The sequence below is a fragment of the Equus przewalskii genome, chromosome 15 (assembly GCF_037783145.1).
Source record: "Equus przewalskii isolate Varuska chromosome 15, EquPr2, whole genome shotgun sequence".
Lineage (NCBI taxonomy): Eukaryota > Metazoa > Chordata > Mammalia > Perissodactyla > Equidae > Equus > Equus przewalskii.
Window position 1 is genome coordinate 38,216,249 of NC_091845.1, and position 18,176 is coordinate 38,234,424.

General features: G+C 55.2%; 1 protein-coding gene across 8 annotated transcripts; it reads right to left on the reverse strand.

Annotated features, from left to right (window-relative positions):
• Nucleotides 1-7,436: 7,436 nt before the first annotated feature.
• Nucleotides 7,437-18,165, reverse strand: HEMK1 (HemK methyltransferase family member 1). 8 transcript variants are annotated; one of them, XM_008532767.2, is made up of 11 exons: nt 17,783-18,165; nt 16,387-16,764; nt 16,004-16,095; nt 15,587-15,680; nt 10,994-11,128; nt 10,599-10,663; nt 10,297-10,346; nt 9,258-9,366; nt 8,286-8,381; nt 8,001-8,114; nt 7,437-7,845 (listed from the first exon to the last, which is right to left on the reverse strand). In XM_008532767.2, the coding sequence occupies exons 2-11, from the start codon at nt 16,609-16,611 to the stop codon at nt 7,752-7,754; spliced, it is 1,074 nt and encodes a 357-aa protein (XP_008530989.2). In that variant the 5' UTR covers nt 16,612-16,764; nt 17,783-18,165; the 3' UTR covers nt 7,437-7,751. The 8 variants fall into 8 exon arrangements, with proteins under 8 accessions (XP_008530989.2, XP_008530987.2, XP_008530986.2 ...); XM_008532765.2 differs by having other exon boundaries at nt 17,597-18,047; XM_008532764.2 differs by having other exon boundaries at nt 16,895-18,047.
• Nucleotides 18,166-18,176: the final 11 nt, after the last annotated feature.

The following is an 18,176-nucleotide window of genomic DNA, read 5'->3' on the forward strand; positions in this document are numbered from 1 at the left end:
GCTCACTGACTGTCCCTAGCATTCCAGTCCCCAGCTTAGGGTAGCCCCAGGACCCCCGGGTCCCAGTTAGAGCCCTGGGCCCCATCGTGGTCCTGGCCACCCCCCTCCCCCACCCTACATCTGAGCCCTCAGCAATGGTTGTGAGTCAGTTCTGTTCCAGAATGCCTGATGCTACATGCCACTGCTATAGCCCCTAGATGCCTCCAGACTCTGGCCCAGATACAGCGTCCTGTCCCAGCTCCCTCCTCCTGGCAGCTAGAGAGAACATTCTCAATGCCTACCTGACCCTGTAACTCACCTCAAAACCCTTGTATTATGTTCCTGGTACCCAGAAATGCAATCGGAGCTCATCCAAGGGCACCCACCACCATCACCACCTTGCCCCTACACATCCCTGCCCATCTGCCTCAGGCCTCTGGGCTTTTGCCCAGACTGTCCCTACTGCCTGCTATACCCTTGTCCTGTGCCTTACCCTCTTCAAGCCTTGTGTGAAGCTCAGGCCCTGGGTCACTCAGCCTGCACTGGAATCCCAGTTCATCCAGCATATGAGCAAGTTCCTTAGCTTTTCTCAGTTTCAGTTTCCTCATCTGTAAAATGGAAGGGTTCACAGCGTCTGCCTCATAGGATGTCATGAGAGTTGAGTAAAATAAACCCAGAAGCACTTGGTTCAGGGTGCACCATTCAAGCACCATGTTTTACAGGCCCTTCTGGCTGGTGTCGTCTCCCCAGAGCCTGGCACATAGTTGGGCTTGGGAGACTGAGGTCCTGGGCTTATGCTGCACACACCTCAAGAGAAGGGCCCATTAGGGTAGCTACTGGGCTTCTAGAAAGCCCTCTGGGGACAGCCATGGCAACTCCTGCTCCCAGGATCCATAGGCCCAGGTGGACCTCTGCACTGAGCTCTGCAGGGGGCAGCCCAGAACCTAGCTATGCTGACCTCAGTGTCTCTGACAGTCAAATGGGCACCAATGGCAGCCTCACTCTCCCTTCCAGTCCAGCTGTGCAACCTGACCCATGACTGCACTCTGCTGAGCCTTGGTTTCCTCATCGTGGAGAAGATTAAAAACCCAGTCTGCAGGGTTACATAAGGATTCAAATAAATGCAAAGCAGCTGCTTGGGGCCCAGTGTCCCACAGGAGCTCAGGAAATGATGGCAAGGAAGTGGAGGAGGAGGAGGAAAGCTGGGGGGACTGCCAGATACTTCACTCAGCTGCAGGGTCCAAGGGCAAGCAAGGCTCAAGCAGCTCCAGCTCCAGGTTTTCTCTGCTCACCCACGTAGCTCTGCCTCACACAGACTTCTAGGTATGGCAGAGGGACTTGGCTCCCTCTTCGGGCAGACAGGACTGTTCTGGAAAGCAAGGCAGAGTAGGGGTCTGCTGTTAATGATGAGCCAATGGCTGCGAGCCAGAGAAGAGACCTGGGCTTGAGCCCCAGCCCTGCCCTGCTCAGCCTCAGTGTTGTCATCTGTAGCACAGGGATCTTTCTGGGGGCTCCAAGCCCCAACAATCTGCTCCCTGGGCGCAGTAGGGCAGGATATCTGGCCTCTCCACCCCACAAGACGCATGCCTCAGAAAGGGCTACAGACCCACTACAGCAGGGGCAATAAGGTGGCATTCCCTGTTTTGAGAGGTAGTCTCTGGGAGACACCCCAGCCCCTGGAAAGGGGCCACTCACCCAGGCCTGCCTACCACGGGGCAGGGATGCTCTGAGCCATCTCATCTCCCTTCAGCCATGGCTGGGGCCATGTGGAGGCCAGCTTAGTTCAGGGCTCCCAGTGAGGCTGAGATAGGCTCCCCTTGCCTCTCCCACTCTGTGAACTGTAAAATTGACCTTTCCTGACCATTCTCCTGCAGGATGGTTGGGGGTGCGGTGTCTTTGGAAGGAGAGGGGTCTCAGGATTTGAAGCTCTGACACATTTGATTTCTGGTTATAAGGCCAAAGATGCCCAAAGGTCCTTTGTGGGGTTTCCTCAAAAGACGAGGTGCTCACTCATTCTGCAAGGGGAAACCCTGCTCTCCTCCCAGCTTCAGATGGGACCCAGATCTCTCCACACATCCGGTGGCTATGGTTGGGCTAATGTGGCTGACATTAGCCCATGAACTTGGCCCAAAGGGCCTTCTGAGCCAAAATCCCTAGGTTTAGGAGCTACATGAAGAGCCACACTGCCCTTAAATGATCACACACCCTTGGAAGCAATGGGGACTGAGAGCACTGTACTGATAGTCAGGAGCCAAGTGCTGTGTGACCTTGAGTAAAACCCTTCCTTTTCTGTTTGGGAAGAGGGAAGATCAGGGATTGGACGGGAGTCTTGATACAATCCACCCCTTCCAGTACAAACAGGCCCTCTTGGTTTCATCCAAAACATATTTAGGAGATTTGGGGTTAAGCTGACCCTTGAACTCAGGTGTCCAGACTGTCTATCCCCCAGATTCTCAGTTTTCAGACCCAGCATGAGGCACATCAGCTCATGTCTGGCCTACCAGTAGCTCTCCATGTGGCTCCTGAGTTGGGACTAAGGCTTCTAGGCCTTGGCCAGGTGGGATGGTGTCTTCAGAGCCCCTGAGTATCCTTCACCTTGAAGGGCATCCAGGTCCCAGCCTGGACAGGGACAGGGTCACAGGCTCCAGTTGGCCACTTCAGCTTTGGGAACTGTGAGACTGAGAATCCCAGGGATAATCTGATTCTATCTCAGAGACAGAGTGGTGACACAGCCCAGTCCAGGCTTGGAGCAGGACTCAGCACTGCTTGGTGGCTGGAAGGAGCCCAACTCTCCACAGCTCACAGGGAGGGGTCAGGTCTACCAGCTCAGGGTCAGGAGCTGCCATGCTCATTTCACAGAAGTGGCACCTGCAACTCACAGAGTGTAGGGCCCCTGCTCACCCTCACAAACTCAAGGGGGTCAGGATCAGTCTTGGAGCAGTCTCTGAGATCCTCTTTTAAGGCCTAGGTGGCCCCCATGCCATTAGAGATGGGCTATGGAGGCCAACCTTGTTCCCTCTCCCCTGGTCTCAGTCCCATTCCCGCTCACCCCCAGGCCCAGGCCAGCCTCTCTGGGGCCCACCGTGGGCAGGCTTCTAGTCTTCTCACTCCAAGAAAGGGCCAGCTCTACCACATGTTAGACATGTGGGTAAGGGGCCTGGGCAGCTCAGGTCCCCAGGTTGAGGAGGGTTCCCCAAACCCCACCCCCAGCCACCTCGCCTCTCAGAAAAGAGGTATTCAAGGCAATCTATCACGCACCTCAAAATTCTTCCAGCTTCTGCCCATTTCCAAATTCCAAAGCCACTTCTATTTTTAGGTATTTATCACAGCAGCACTTCACTTCAGGTACCAAAATCTGTATTAGTTTCTTATTGCTGCTGTAACAAATTACCACAAATTTGGTGGCTTAAAACAACATACATTTATCATTTTATAGTTTTTGGAAGTCTGAAATCCAAAATCAATTTTACTTGGCTAAAAACAATGTGTTGGCAGGACTGCATTCTTTCTTGGGGCTCTAGGGGAGATTCCATTTCCCTGCCTTTTCCAGTGTCTAGTGGATGTCTGCATTCCTTGGCTCATGGCCCCTTCCTCCAGCAAACTACATCATTTTGACCTCTGCTTCCATCATCACATCTCCTTCTCTCACTCTGATGCTCCTGTCTCCCTCTTACAAGGGCACTTGTGATTACACTGAGCCTACCTGAATAATCTTGGATATTCTTTCCATCTCAAGGTCCTTGACTTAATCAAATCTGCAAACTTCCTTTTGCCATGTAAGGTTAACATATTGCCAGATTTGGGGGATTAGGATGTAGGCATCTTTGGGGCCATTATTCTCCCTACCACAGGATGGGTAGGGATGCTTTACCAGTCCCAAGCCCCATCCAGAGGGCTTATCCAGGACTGAGAGTCATGAGGGGGGATCAGGCCACTGTTCTGGCCGACACTCTGGCTGGGGGCTAGCTGGGGCCCAGAGCTCCAAGAAACGGGCGCCTGCCTCTGCTGCCGCCAAGGACAGCCTGTACTCCTGGCATGGCCGCCATGTAGAGATCAGGTGCACTTGAGCCTGAAGTGGCCATGGCTCAACTAGAACAGCTGCCTGGCTTGGGTGGGAGGCCAGGCCCTCACAGCTTCCTCTCCCTGCTGACTGGAAAATGTGACAGCTGCTGTCAGTTCAGATGTGAGCCACACGGGAAGTTCCAGCTCCATTCTAGAAAATGCACCCACTGTTGGCTTATTGGTGGACGATTACTGAGCTTGAGGAATGCCAGACCTACATGGAGCCCCAGAGAGATGAGAAGGACAGGAAGGTTTCCAAATGCATGCGGCATAATATCACTGGTGCTGGCAGAAGCATGGGCTAGGGGCTGGCCAGGAGAACACAGCAGTCAGGTGAGTGTTCCAGAGACAACAGCATTTGCTTTGGAGCTTGAAGGACAGGATGATTTGGACTGGTAGTGGTGGGCAAGGGCATTTCTGAGGGGTGCACTAGGTGGGCAAAAGGAGGGAGATGTGTTTAGGGAATGGAGAATTCTACAGGGAGGCTGGAGTCTAGGGCAGTGGAGAAAAGAATCCAAAGGTGGATGGGGAAGAACGTGCTGGCCTACAGAAGTTGAAGTTCTCAGAGCCAGTCAGCAGTGGAACACTTTGTCTGATGGAAGCTTACTCAGAGCACGGATGGGGCCTTGGGAGGAGTCCCCAGGGCCTTTCTCATAGTCACCCTCCCCTACTCTTCAGGCCTGGACTCTGCAGGACACAGAGACAACACTCAGGTCATGGGGAGCCAACCAAAAGTTTAGGGCAGGGATTGGGAGCAGTTAACGGCCCAGAGTGCAAGAGGGATGCGGGAGAGCAGAAAGAGTTTGGGCAGCACATTTCAATAAAGCAGCTAGATGGGCCCCATGGAGAAACACACAGGCAGCTGGGAAAAGCATCCAACTGTGAGGGAAAGTCTCAGTTTCCTCCACTGTGGAAAGAGGGGATGAAATTGTTCTTCCAGAGTACATTGATCAGGACCCCCCTGCCCCCTCTGCCATGCTCAGGGCTCTGGTTGAAGGTGGCTGGGTGGGCAGCAGACACATCCCTCAAGACCTCAGGGCCAACAGAGCCTGGACTCAGCCCCAGATCTTCCTGCCATTCTGCCCCCAGGGCTCCATGACACATGTTAAAGGAGGCAGCTGGCTCTGGCTCTGGCCCCAGGAAGGAGGGAGGAGATAGGGCAGGTGAGCCTGGCTTTCCCTGGGCTGGAGCCACTGGCTGATGTGGCCTGGACCTCAGGGCACTCAGGCCCTGGTAAGGAGGGAGAGCAGGGGCTGAGGGAAGATCTGGGCTGCCAGGCTATTAGCCTCTTGGTGGCTCCATCTCCAGAGAGCAGAGAGAAGTCAAGAGCTTAAGATAAATTCCTGCCTTCCCTCCTTTCTAGACTGCCGTATCTATGTCTGCCTTGTGTTGCTGTTGAGCACCAGACAGACACATGAGGGGACAGGGCCCTCCCTGTGTCTGCCCTCCAAGGGGGGCAATGGAAACACTCTCAGTGCCCCATAAAAGGTGCAGCCCATGGGCTCCTCACAATCATCTTATTAAGATAAAGCACTCAGTCCCATTTCTCAGGCTTGGAAGCCAAGGCTGAGGGAGGTGAAATCATCTGCCCAATGTCACATCCTGGTGAAAGGCAGATGCCAGGATCTGCACCCAGGCTGACATTGCTCCAACACTGGAGCTCAATGTCCGAGGCCCAATCAAGCCAGTGGCTGAAGGCTGGAGGCCCTGCCCCACCAGTCTCAGGAGAGTCAAGCCTCATAGTTTTCTGGGAAGGAAGTTGTGCCCAAGCGTGGCTCCTGATTCAGTGACCCCCGCTGCTCCTACACTGTCACTCTCCATCATTATGCTCTCTTGGGGTGCCATACCCTCATGCTTGCCAAGGCCTTTCCTCACAATGGGCCTGCAGCCAAGCGGGTGAGACCATCAGGGAAGCCAGCACTGGCTGAGGTGTGGCCCAGGCTGTGTGACAAAGGGGCAACAGACTGCTAGGAGATCAGGGCAGCTGCCCTCGATGCCACTGAAGACAGCAAGAGCCAAAGGGCACAGGCAGAGGAGAGGAAGGTCAACAGGGTGATGCCCTAGGCAAGACAAGGTCTGAGAGCACAGAGGGGCTTGGAAACCCAGGAGCTTTACTCTGGCTGTGCCTCACCTCACCTTCTCAGGTTCCTTCTGGAGCAGCCATGAGGGAGAGGCCCTGGCTCCTCTTCAAGGGAAGCCAGGGGCAGCCTAGGGTCCACGCAGCTGGGTCTGGGCAGGGGGCAGGATATCAGGGCTCTAGCAGATGCAGCGTAGTCTCTGCTCAGGCAAATGCAACCCCTAGTCACGGTGGAGGAGTCACTCAGGCCAGGAATGATTCCAGCAATATAGACTTCCCAAAGGCAAGGACCTAACTTCCCATTTTCACTTGGCCACCTCCCACCACGCTACCTCAAGCAGGCCATATCTTCCCTTGGGGAGTTCCTGCCTGGGGAGTGGCACTCTGAGACTAAAATGAAGCTGCCACCTTGTGCTGGCCTTGGAGCCAGAAGAACCAGCTTCTCGCAGGGAAAGGAGATGCCGAAGGTCCCACTGCAAGACACAGCCCTGGAACCCAGCATCCTGGCTCTAGAAGAGGATGCTGCCCACCAGACCACACTGCCTCTGGCCACCGCACCACCAAGTCAGGCCCTTGAAAGTACCAGGGTTGGGAGTGGAGGAGTCTGGAGGAAGGAGCCAGCCTGGTCTGCTGTGTTCCCCAGGACTCACCCTGATGCAGGCTCACATTAGCATTTGCCCACCTGGAGGTTTGCCGTCACTGTGGACAGACAGGCTGAGCCTTGAGGGCTCCTGGTGGCCGCAAGTCTGCAAAGAGTAGAGTTGGAATGGAGGTCACAACCCGGTGCCCACTGTCTCAGCTCTTCATTCTCCCCAGCTACAACCAGGGACAGATGGGTTATCTGAAACTCCAAGTTGACTTGGAAGGGATGTTTTAGCTAAAAGGTATAGGAGTAAAAAGTAAACACAAGTCCTGCTCACCTCTCACTGGCTCAAGACTCAGTTACATGAATGTGGACATATGACCCCAGAACTGTGCAGCAAGGACCTTCAGCCCCAACCCTCCAGGAAGTGGGCAGCCATCCCTGATGAGGCTCAATGAGGTTCCTGTGCCCACAGCCTAGACCCAGTCAGCAAAGTGGCGGGAGCACCCTCAGGGCAGTGGGGGGCTAAGTCAACCCTTAAAGTGAGATGTTTAGTGCCAGTCCCCAGCATCCAAGGCCAAAAGGAGCACCCACATGCTTTCCTCCACACTGCTCTCGCACATCTCCACCAGGTGGGAGACTGACCACCAGAAGGAAGCCCTTACCCCCAGCACTGCCTGGGGGAAAGGGGTCAGGGGACCCACAAATCATGGTAACAAAACACTAGGTCACTACTTGTCGGTCTCTCCACACTTTATTGACCATATCTCCCAACATGCCCAGAGCATTTCCACCCACAGAAATAGCTGGCAACCTGCCCTTGGCCATCATGTGATGTGATGGGGCCAGACTGGGAATCTGGGTGTGCTCAGCTTCTGAGCAGAACTATGGATGCCCTTGCTCTTCGCCACCCCAGGAAGGCAGACTACTCCTAAGTCTCCTAGAAACATAGAGCATGTGGAATCGCAGAGCCATGGGAAATGCCACAAGCATCTGGGGTTCTGGAAGGTGCCATCCACTTCCTTCCAAGTAGCATTCCAGGAGGAAGTGTCAGCCAGGCACTCTGGGAGGCTGGGGCCCTGGCCAGGCATCTGTGGGGCAGCCATGCTGTGGCCCAGACCTCTGGATATGCAGGAACCGGGGCCTAAGGAGACAAGGACAAGGGGCTAGTTACTGCCTGGGCAGTGGGGAATGAGCAGAAAGTGGAAATAGTACACTCTCTCCACAGCCGGAGCTGTGGATGATCTGAGTGGAAGGACCAACATACCTTTCGGGGCTTGGGGGTGGACAGGGCCTTACCTCCCACAGAAGTCCCTGCGCACAGCCACAAGATCAAGAGATAGGTCAGGCCGGCTTTGAAGCCAGCTGCCGATGAGCTCTGGGTGTCTTGGGTCCACTTCTAAGAAGATGCTTCTACATTAGGGAGAAATGGGTCAGCTCCACGAGGCAGTGCTGGGACCTGCATTTCTGGGCTGCCCAGGCTGGGAGGGGTAGGGACAGAATGACTGCCAGGGTAGGCCCAGTACACAGTGGGAAGGGAAGAGGCTGCTGGGGACAGACCAAAGAGACCTGCTCCATCCATACCCAGAGTCCTTCAGGAGCCAAGATGCCAGTGCCAGGATGTGGGTAATGACATCCATGCCCTCCTCTCCACCATCCAGGGCTGCTGGGTCTTCATAGCTGAAAGGGAAAACAAGTGGGAGGTGAGAGCCTGGATAGGGTACGTCTGAAAGGCTGGGAAAGCTAAGCAGGGCCCTCCCCAAAGAGAGTCCCATGGAACTTACACTCTGGCCTGAGAGGAAAGTCTGAGGACTCAGAGGAGGGGGCCCTCTAATGATGGCAGTTCTTATTCCCCAACCTCCTATAGGCAGCACCTTACCAGGAAGTGCTGGGCATGCTCAGTGACTCTCACTGACTGACAGCCCCCAGGACATGAGGGTCTCCCCACAACTAGGCTGTTCCTGTTCATGGTCTGGGAAAAACAATGTGTGTATGCTGGAACTGGCCCTGACATGCGTGAGAGTCCAGAAAGGGGGAGCCAGTACCTTGACCCACATTACCGCTGCCTCGTCCAGGGGCTCCTGGGCTACCCCTGGTTCTTAGCCCGTGTTTGGGAACAGGATGGCTCAGTGCAAAGCCTGGAGCACTTAGGCCCAGCTTTCCTGCTAAGCCCCCACACAACCGTCGACAAGGCACCTTCCCTCTCTGGGCCTCAGTCTTCTGTAAAATGATGCACCCATTTGAGCACCTTCTATGTATGCTGCACTGCATCTGATATTTCAGTCATCACTGAGTCTTCCCTATGGCCCTGCAAATCTCTATCACTCCCCTTTCAGAGGTAGGAAATGAGGCTCAGAGAGGTCCAGTGGTCTTGTATAGGAAGGCAGAAGCTGAACCCAAGGAGGTCTGTGAGCTCCAGAGTGAGCCTCTCTCAATACCACTGGCCCTTTCAGCACCCCCACCCTCCCTGTCCCTCTTGATGGTGTGTCCTCCAGGGCCGACCCATTCCATTAGGCCTTCTCAGGCCTGGTCTCCCTGTCCCATGCCACTCTGCACCTGCGGATCTCAGGGGCCAGCTGCTCCATGTCCTGGTGGAAGACGTAGGGAGGGTTGCTGACAACGAGGTCCATGGGGCCCCAGGGCACAAAGTGTGCCCAGCTCCCCTCTGTGGGCAAAGGGAACACAGCAGAGAATGAGAGGTAAAGGGTGGTAGCTCCACCTGCCACCATGTCCCTTGGGTAGTCCCTCTCCCCATGTTACACTGTGGGTCTGTCTCTGGACCTGAGGAGCCAGACTTACAGACTAGTGCTCAAGGTCCCCAGCCAGCAGCCTGGCTGGGAATGTGTATGCTTTGACACCCCAGCCCTTCACCTCGAATGTCTTTGCCCTCTCTTCTTCCTGTCAAAAACCTCCTCAATCAGCAAGACTCAGCTCAAGTGTCACCTTTAGGAAGCCCTCTTGATTGCCTGGGCAAATCAAGAGCCTCTGTCCTCTGCAGCCCCACTGGGCATGCCACACTCTGCCTCACAGCCAGCATGGATTGAGTGTATGCAGGGCAGGCCCAGCCTCACTCAGTCGATTTCTGGTGGCTCTGTTTACTGGTCCCACCCTTTGCCAAGTGCTATACCAGGTATTATCACACTCCATGGAAGGGACACATGAGGCTCAAGGATCCTGCAGGTACATGATGGAGCCAGAACCCCAAGGACACTCTTTAAAGGCCATGGCCAAGCTGTCATGCCTGGGTCAGGTGAGGGCAGGGATGGCAATCAAGTACTTTGGTCCTAAAGGCTTTCTCTTGAGCTTCAGCTTATCTCTTAACACCATCAAGCCCTAGTTAAACTCATTAGTTATGGGGCATTTAGAAGATAAGAAAGACCCTGTGGCTGGTCCCCTTATGGGTCAGGTCAGCCCAGGAGGCAAAAGGGACTTGCCTGTCCTCAGCAAGGATTGGCCTGAGATACCCCTTGCGTGTGCATGTGTGTGTGAATGCATGTTGGGGAAGCCCTCCCGCCATCTCTGCAGAGTGCCTCATCCACCCAGCAGCACCTATACCCAGGATCCCCACCACAGGGAAGTTGGGTGGGGAAGGTACCTAAGGTCACATCGAGGAGCATGATCCGAATCCTGTCTTGCAGCTGAAGCCTGGAGAGATGGGAAGGTGAGGGTGAGCATGGAGGGCAGACTCCTACCCCTGGCTACAAGGACTGGGAGAATAAACCCTTCTTGGACCAGCAAGATACCTGGTACTCACCGTCCATTTGTAACCCTGTGGAACCCATGTCAGGCTACACCCATAGAGTGGAAATTGGTGGGTTTGATACCTGAATAGGGTTGATCAGGCCCAAAAGTCCGACTCCCCCTACCCTGACCCTCTGGTCCCCCCAGCCCACCTACCTCTGAGCGTTCTCATGGGTCAGGCAGATGGCAGCTTCTCCCTTATCCACAGCAATGACTCGGCTCTGCCCCAAGAACAAACCAAGGGTACGTGGGATGCAAGGTGATGGGAGAAGCCAGGCCTAGGGACCAGAGTGCTCCTCCAACCCCTACTGGAAAAGGAGGGAAATACCCAACAGCTTTTCCCACTCTGTGGCCAGGGCCTGGCCAGACAGAAGTGGATGGGAGTTAGAGGCTATGATCATGGTGCCTAGGGACAGCCTGGTCCCCCTATTTCTAGTCACTTCCCCTCAAGTGCTTCTAGCAGAGACGGGTGGGGAAGGGATCAGCAGGAAGGACAGTAAGTGCCAGTCAGTCTACCCAGGGTGGGGTGGAGGGATACAGAGGGGGCTCACCTGAGGGAGCTGGCTCAGCAGGCTGAGAGAGATGGCTCCTGATCCGCAGCCCACTTCCAGGATGAGGGGCCCACCTTGGGCTCCCACCACGTGGGACCTCTGGGTCACCTCCTCTAGTACCCATTCAACCAGCTCCTGGGTGGCAAAGGGGTCTGGATCAGAGTTAGTGCTGACCTGGCCCCTGGAAGTCTTGGCACAGAGGCTAAAGCATAGATAGCCTTTGTGTCAATGTAGGAGTGGGGGTAACCAAAGCCAGTCTGAACTACATGTCAGCTGAGGCCACGGGCAGGTCACTCTGCCTCTCCATGCCTCCGTTTCCCCATGTGTAAACATGAACACAGTTGAGGATAACCCACCTCACTGGCAGGTGAGGGGGATTAATCAGAACTGCATTTGTGAAGCACTGATCCCATGCCGGGTACATGGTGAGTGTTCAATAAACCCCAGCTAAGCCCTTTACAGATATCCTCCTGTTTTATGCTCACAACAATGCTAAGAACCATACCTGATGGTTCCTGGCCACTCCCTCTGTGCCTGGCCCTGCTTCCAGAGCTTCCCCTGTACGAATCTGTTGGATCCTCACAACCAGCCCCTGAGGAAACTGAGGCCTAGGGGTCAAGGTGCCACCTGAAGCCTGGCCTGCAGCTCATGGTGGCCCAGAATCAGGGGCCAGTGTGTCCCCAGCTTCTTCACAGAGAGAGCGTAGGAGGCCCCCAGAGAGGATCCTAGGCCAAATGGACAGGGAATCCCCATGACTGGGGGAAAGGGAGAAAACAGTCCTGCCTGAGCCCCGGGTCTAAAGGGGGCTATGGCACACACAGGGCATGGGGTAAGGTGCATGGCGTGATGGGAGGTGCCTGACTGCACCACACCTGCCTTGGCAGCAGGGGAACAATTTCAGACAGTCACTTTGTAACCAACATGGTTTCAAGTCTCACCTGCTCATCTGCCACCTCCACAGACTGCATGGGAGTCAATATAGGGTAAAGGTGAAGGCGGAGGGTTGCTGCTGCCCAAAGGCCAAAATGTTTTTTTTTCTTTTTTTGAGGAAGATTAGCCCTGAGCTAACATCTGCTGCCAATCCTCTTCTTTTTGCTGAGGAAGACTGGCCCTGAGCTAACATCCGTGCCCATCTTCCTCTACTTTATATGTGGGATGCCCACCACAGCATGGCTTGCCAAGCAGTGCCATGTCCGTACCTGGGATCTGAACTAGTGAACCCTGGGCCACCAAAGCAGAACGCGCACACTTAACGGCTGTGCCACCAGGCCGGCCCTGGCCAAAATGTTTCTAACCAGTAGTGAGTAGGGGCCCAAGTAGCCAGATATGGAGCAGGGAAAGAGCAGTGTAGTCCCTTCTCAAAGGCATCCCTTTGGATGAGGGCAGGAGAGGCTCCCCAAGAGGCTCAAGACACCTGGGGTGCCAGGAAGGGCTGGCTCAGGGAACTGGTGGAGGGGTCAGCAGGTGGGTGCTTCCCTCATCTGAAAAGAGGTCCACTTCCTCCAGAAGGCTTCCTCAACCTCCCACCAGGCTCTCTCTACCATGGCTTTCCTCACTGGGAGCCTAAGGTCTAGGATGGGGTTTGCCTCTCCTACCAGGCTGAAGACTCTATGATGGCAAGACAAGGGATCTAACCTACCGCAGTGTCTCCCACAGCCAGGGCTTGGCCCACAGAGGGGCCTCTTGGCTACTTCTCAAGTGCTGAGCAAGCTCTCCATGGCTGTGGGAAGCTACTCTCTGAGTCTCAGACCTCCAGGTTCCCCCAAGCCCCAAATATCAATAGTCAGGCCCCAATGGAGCAGAAGGCTCCAGATCACTCAGATCCACTTTTCACATAAGCTCCTCAGTGCTGAGTCCCAAAAAGCATTTCATCCTTATGGGCTCCCCAAATCCCAGGGTACCAAATCCAAGACAGGTAGAACTTAGCCATTGGGTCCAACCGTTCCTGTCCCAAGCCCCTTCCTCACCAGACAAACTATTGCCTATGGGTGAGGGAGCCTGGCTTCAACTAGAGAGGGCTTCCCCTCACTCGCTCCCAGGCACTACTGGAGACTGTTGGGGTGCTGGCAGCAAGCTGGGCCCACAGCACTGGGACTGGCACAGAGTAAGCAATCTAAGGCTGTGGCCAAGAGCCTGTGGTTTCAGTGATGAGGCCATGTACTAAGCAGCCGGCAGGATTAGCTCAGACTTGTCAGCAGTGTGAGCTTCTCTTGGTTTCCGGGCCACAGACAGACCTACTCCGGCTGGAGAATGACCCTTCAGCCAGCCATGTTGGCCAGCCACCTCACAGAGACACCCCCAACCTCAGAGACACGCCACATAAGTGAATGGCCATCCTGGGCAGGGTGTGAAGGTAAGAGACTGGGCAGGGTATGAAGGGAGAAGCCTCTCCCCTATGCTTCAGACCATGGGAGGATCATCTTGGTTGTGAGACCACCTGGAGGATAGGGAGGAAGACCATCCCCAAGAAGTCTAGAAACTCTCTCTTCCTTACCCAGTGAAGGACCTTCCTCAGCCTAAAGCTAGAGGCTCCTTAAGGGAGGCTGAAAGCCAAGCTTGTCACAGATCCAGGGCACCTTTTCCAGGTGAACAAGGGAAGAATCCAAGAACATAGTGGGGTGGGGGCAGATGGGTATGTGGGAAGGAGGCAGGGAGCAGGCAGTTGTCAGCTCTGCCTGGAGCCAATGCCTCAACAAGACTCCACAACCCCCTCAAGAGGTTGGCCTAAGGCCTCAGCAGGACCTGGGTGCCATGAGCACCCTCCATGATGATTATATCCCTGGTAGGACAGGCCCAGGAAGATGGCATTGCCTCCCTCAATCCAATCACATACAAGGCACTGAGTCTCCCACATCCCACAGTGCCTCACCTCACCAGCCTGCGTGGGAATGGCTCACACTCCCAGCCTTGGGTTTCCCACTGTATACACTGCCAGGCAGGGGACTGAGCCACCTTCCCACCCCCAGGGAAAACCCAACTCGTCAGGCCACATGCCACCTACAACTTTGCATTTCAGACTTCTGCACCTATCATCAGAAACCGCCCTTCAATGGATAGAGAGAATGCAGGCACTGTGATCCCTCCCCTGCACCCATTCTCCCCACTCCTGCCACAGGCCACGTCCTCTCAAGTTCTTGGTAAGACACCCCCAATGCGGCTTCACATTGGGGCGAACCTGGCAAGTTCTGAGAAATGTCTGTACAGTGATGTAAGGACCCGGCTTCCCAACCGCAGCCTCCCTCCTCCCCACTCCCTGCCCCTTGCAGCAGAGCTACTTTCTTGGTCCAGACCTACCCAGGAAAGGTGCGGGGGGGCCCACATGGGAGCTGGAAGTCCACACTCAACACTGGAACATATGGCTGGTGCCAGGTCAGCTCTGAGAGGACTTAAAGGTCATCATGGTAGCTTCCCTCCCATGCCCTGCCCCTTGGCAGCCTTAAGGGATAGTGAATGACCTCCTGGCTAGAGGTCGCGTGCTTGGGGGAGCCCACAGGATGGCCGCTCAAAAGTCTGTAAGTGGCAGGCCACATCCTTCTCTGAGTCTCTGCAACCTATTCCAGCTCATCCAATGCCAGATGGGGCAGCCCCATGTAAAGCATGGGGCCTTGACCTGGGAGTCAGGATGTCCAAGTGCTGTCCCCATGCTCCCCGCTCAGCAGCCTTGTGACTTCAGCAAGGTCTCAGGCTTCCTACTGACACTGGGCAGTGAGGTGAGGACCTGGCGGCCTCCCAACTGCAAGATGTGGGGGTGAGTGGGGTCTGAGGGTTTCTTGGCTGGAAAGTGAAGAAGGCCTCTGTGTCCCTGTCTGGGGCAGATGGATGAAACCTGATCCTTCCCAGGAATGTCTGTGTGACTAGGTGCCTTTCTAGAAACACTCCTTCTCAGAACCAGACTTGCCCACCAGCCCCCACCCAGTCCCATCCACCTGCTCTGCTCTCTCTGGCTCCCAGCTCTGCCACCTACCAGGTCAGGCAGAAGCCCAAGAAGGGCCATAGAAAGCATCTCTCCCAGGATCATGGTGCCTCACCAAGGGACAATATTCTGGGGCTACACACTCCCCAGTCCTAGTAATTTGAGGGACACAATTGATTACTGACCAGACAGTGGATTTAAAAGGACCACCAAGTCACAGATTCCCTGGTGTGAAGGCCCAACCCTCTCATCATCTGGGACCAGAGAGGGCAGTGACCTGCCCAAGGTTGCAAAGCTGTACTAGGCTTCCAGATGTCCAACTGGAGGACTCTCAACTTTGTTCAGGCCTCCTGAGGAGGAGAAGGGCATTTGTTTCCCGTGGGTTAGGCAGGCCATGGGCCCACAGGACAGCTCCTAAGGAAATGACAGGAACAAGCTAAGCACCTGGTGGGCAGCACTAGTTGGGGCACCCTGATGCACTGCCAGCCCTGGGGGCTTGGGATGTGAGAACAGTCAAGAAGGCCAGCAGGAGACCTGTCTTCTTAGCCCAACATACCTAGCCAGTCAGGAGACACCACTATGGAAGGGCACTGCCTCTAAAAACAGCAGTCATGGGGCCCCACCGCCCCCTGGAGGAAGTCTGGGGCAAAACAGGTGTCCTAGCCGGGTGGCACACCTACCTCTGTTTCTGGCCGAGGGATGAACACTGGGGGCGCCATCTTCAGACTGAGGCCCTGAAAGTCCCACTCACCAAGGATGTACTGCACAGGCATCCTACAGAGGGGGCAGCAGGGTGATCATCAGTGCCAGAGCCTAGACCAACAGGACCATCCCTGGATCGAGGGATACCACTTGTGGACAAAAGTGTCAGGTAGAGTCATGTCTCCTGTGGCCTCGGACTCCTAGACAAGGTCTTCCCTCCTCCCTTCCTTCTTCCTATTTACTATCCTGACTCCCCTCTCTTCACTCTGTCGTCTCAACACCTCCCTGGTCCTTGGACACTTTCCTCCTCCCTGACCATGAACTTGGTGGGGCTGGGGGAAGCTGGACCCCTGCTCCCCACACAGAGCCTTCAGGTCTGGCCCATGAATGCTCACCTTTGCAATCGGCAGCTACTCAGCTCCTCGATGCACTGTAGCTGCCAAGGGGTCAGGGGCTGGGTCCAAAGTGCTGGCCTCAGGCTCTGAAACTGTCCCACAGAGAATGTGAGTGGCTGGTTCCCCGGACCCAGGTTTCTTATGTGGATAATGCCTGTGGGCCCAACACTGGCCACTTCTAGTCATCCTTGAATCCCTAATGCCTGGCACACACTGTAATAGTTTGTTGGGTGAATGAATAAGTATCTGCCTAAGACATTCCTTCAGAAAAGTCCCATGGCTTTCAACTCAGCACCCTCAGTGGGGTAGAAAAGCCTGAATGTCTCTTCCCCAAGGTCCTCTCTCCCCCTCCTTCCTACCCTCTTGACAACACTGCACTTAACTGTTTTGGCTCCAAGGACATGAGCCACGATGTACTCGCTGGATTCCCGGGCCTCAGGGATGCCCCTCTTCTCAAAGACTGCCGTCCAGTGGCTGACCAGCTCTGTGGCACTCAACCCAGCCAGAGGCAGATGGGGTTGCCATGAGCTGGAGGCCCAGCCCCGAGTACCTCCCCTCTTCCCCGAGCCAGAAAGGAGGGCCCACAGCATTCGGCCCCAAAGTTTCATGTCTCAGGGGAAGGCTCCTCTGAGCACTCCCAGGTCCCCAAGTCTTCCTGGTGATGTCAGATGCTAGAATAGTCACTGGTCCCAGCTGGACCAGCAGAGGTCACAGATCCTGGCTCCTCAAAGTGGCTCTCGTCCTCAGATGTGGCTGCCACCCTGGAAGGGGGAAGGAGAACCAGGAAAGCAGCTGAGTCTTATGTGACCCATTCCCCTCGTATCTGCTGCCCGAGAGAGGGCATACTCTTGCTCTGTCACCTCCTTGACTCCATTTTAGACCCTCACCCACCTATCTGATTCTTCTTCTCTTGGCCAGTGGTGTTTTCTTCACATTTTTGGCTGAAGCAGTCCCTGCTAATAAATGGGCTGGTGGTGGGTCAACACCGAGGCTTAGGGGTTGGACAGATGTGTGCGATCTTTGGAAAGTCACTATTTCTGAGTTTCAGTTTCCTTATCCATAAAAATGAGGAAAATAACATCAATTCCACAGCAAACAGTGCATTAGTCAATGAATGTCAAGGGCCTGGGAGCCAGGTGAACACTCAGGAGGGACTCAGTGTTATATGCTCTTAAGTAGTAATTCAAGTGGGAGGAGATCACCTTTGCTTGGGAGTTTCGCTTTTGACATTTTGCATGCCCTGTCACTGATTTGTATGCTGAAACACCACCTCCCCAATTTAACCCATAATCTGAAATGTTAGCATAAATTGCCAGCTAAAAAATTTACAAAATCTGTTCATTTTATATTTAAGTTATAACAAGCAAGTTTAACTGAAGGTTTAGAATCAGTGGTCCCCTTTCTTTTCACACTGACCAAGGTCCACACTAGCATTTATTGAGGATCTGCTAGGGGCCACATTTTCAGAGACAATAAAAGAGGGAAAGGAGGCTCCCAGATGGGAGGCGACTTGTCCAAAGTGATCCAGGTAGGTAATGTGCCAGGCAAGACCGAAACCCAGGTCCTCTGGACTTCAGAGGCGGTTCTGTTCACCTGAGCGCTGCCCCAGGAGGAGGTGAAGCCTGAAGTCAAGGGCCCAGCTTCCTTCTCAGTCCCGAATGGCTTCGTTAATGACCCAGGCGAGGTCGCCTCTCTCCAAGCCTGTCTCCCCACCTGTCCATCGGGGGATAGGGCGTCTCGAGGGTGTTGCAGTCCAAGCGTCCCCGTTCCAAGCCCCACCTGTAGCGCATAGTCGCCTGAGGGTTCCTCCACGCGTCCGCGGACGTGGAGAACCGGCCCGGAGCTCCGGGACGGGCGTGGGTCCGCGGCGAGCTCCCTCCGAAGCCCTGCTTCCGGGGTCGGCGCAGCTGAGAAAGGGCTCGGGCAGACCCCGTGGCCCAGCTCCAGGGTTCCTAGGGCCACTGGGTTCCACTTGGGAGGCCTCGGCGGGCAGTAGTGGAGGCTGTGAACGCCACGCCCACCACGCCCTTAGGAACAGTGGACCGGAACGTGCATGGACGCGTGTATGGTTGCTCCCTCGGGACCCGGACCAGCGAGTCTTCCTGAAGGTCTTGGCAGGGATAAGGCTTCCAGCCTGCAGTGACTGCTCCGAGCTGGCGTCTGGGTACCCAGC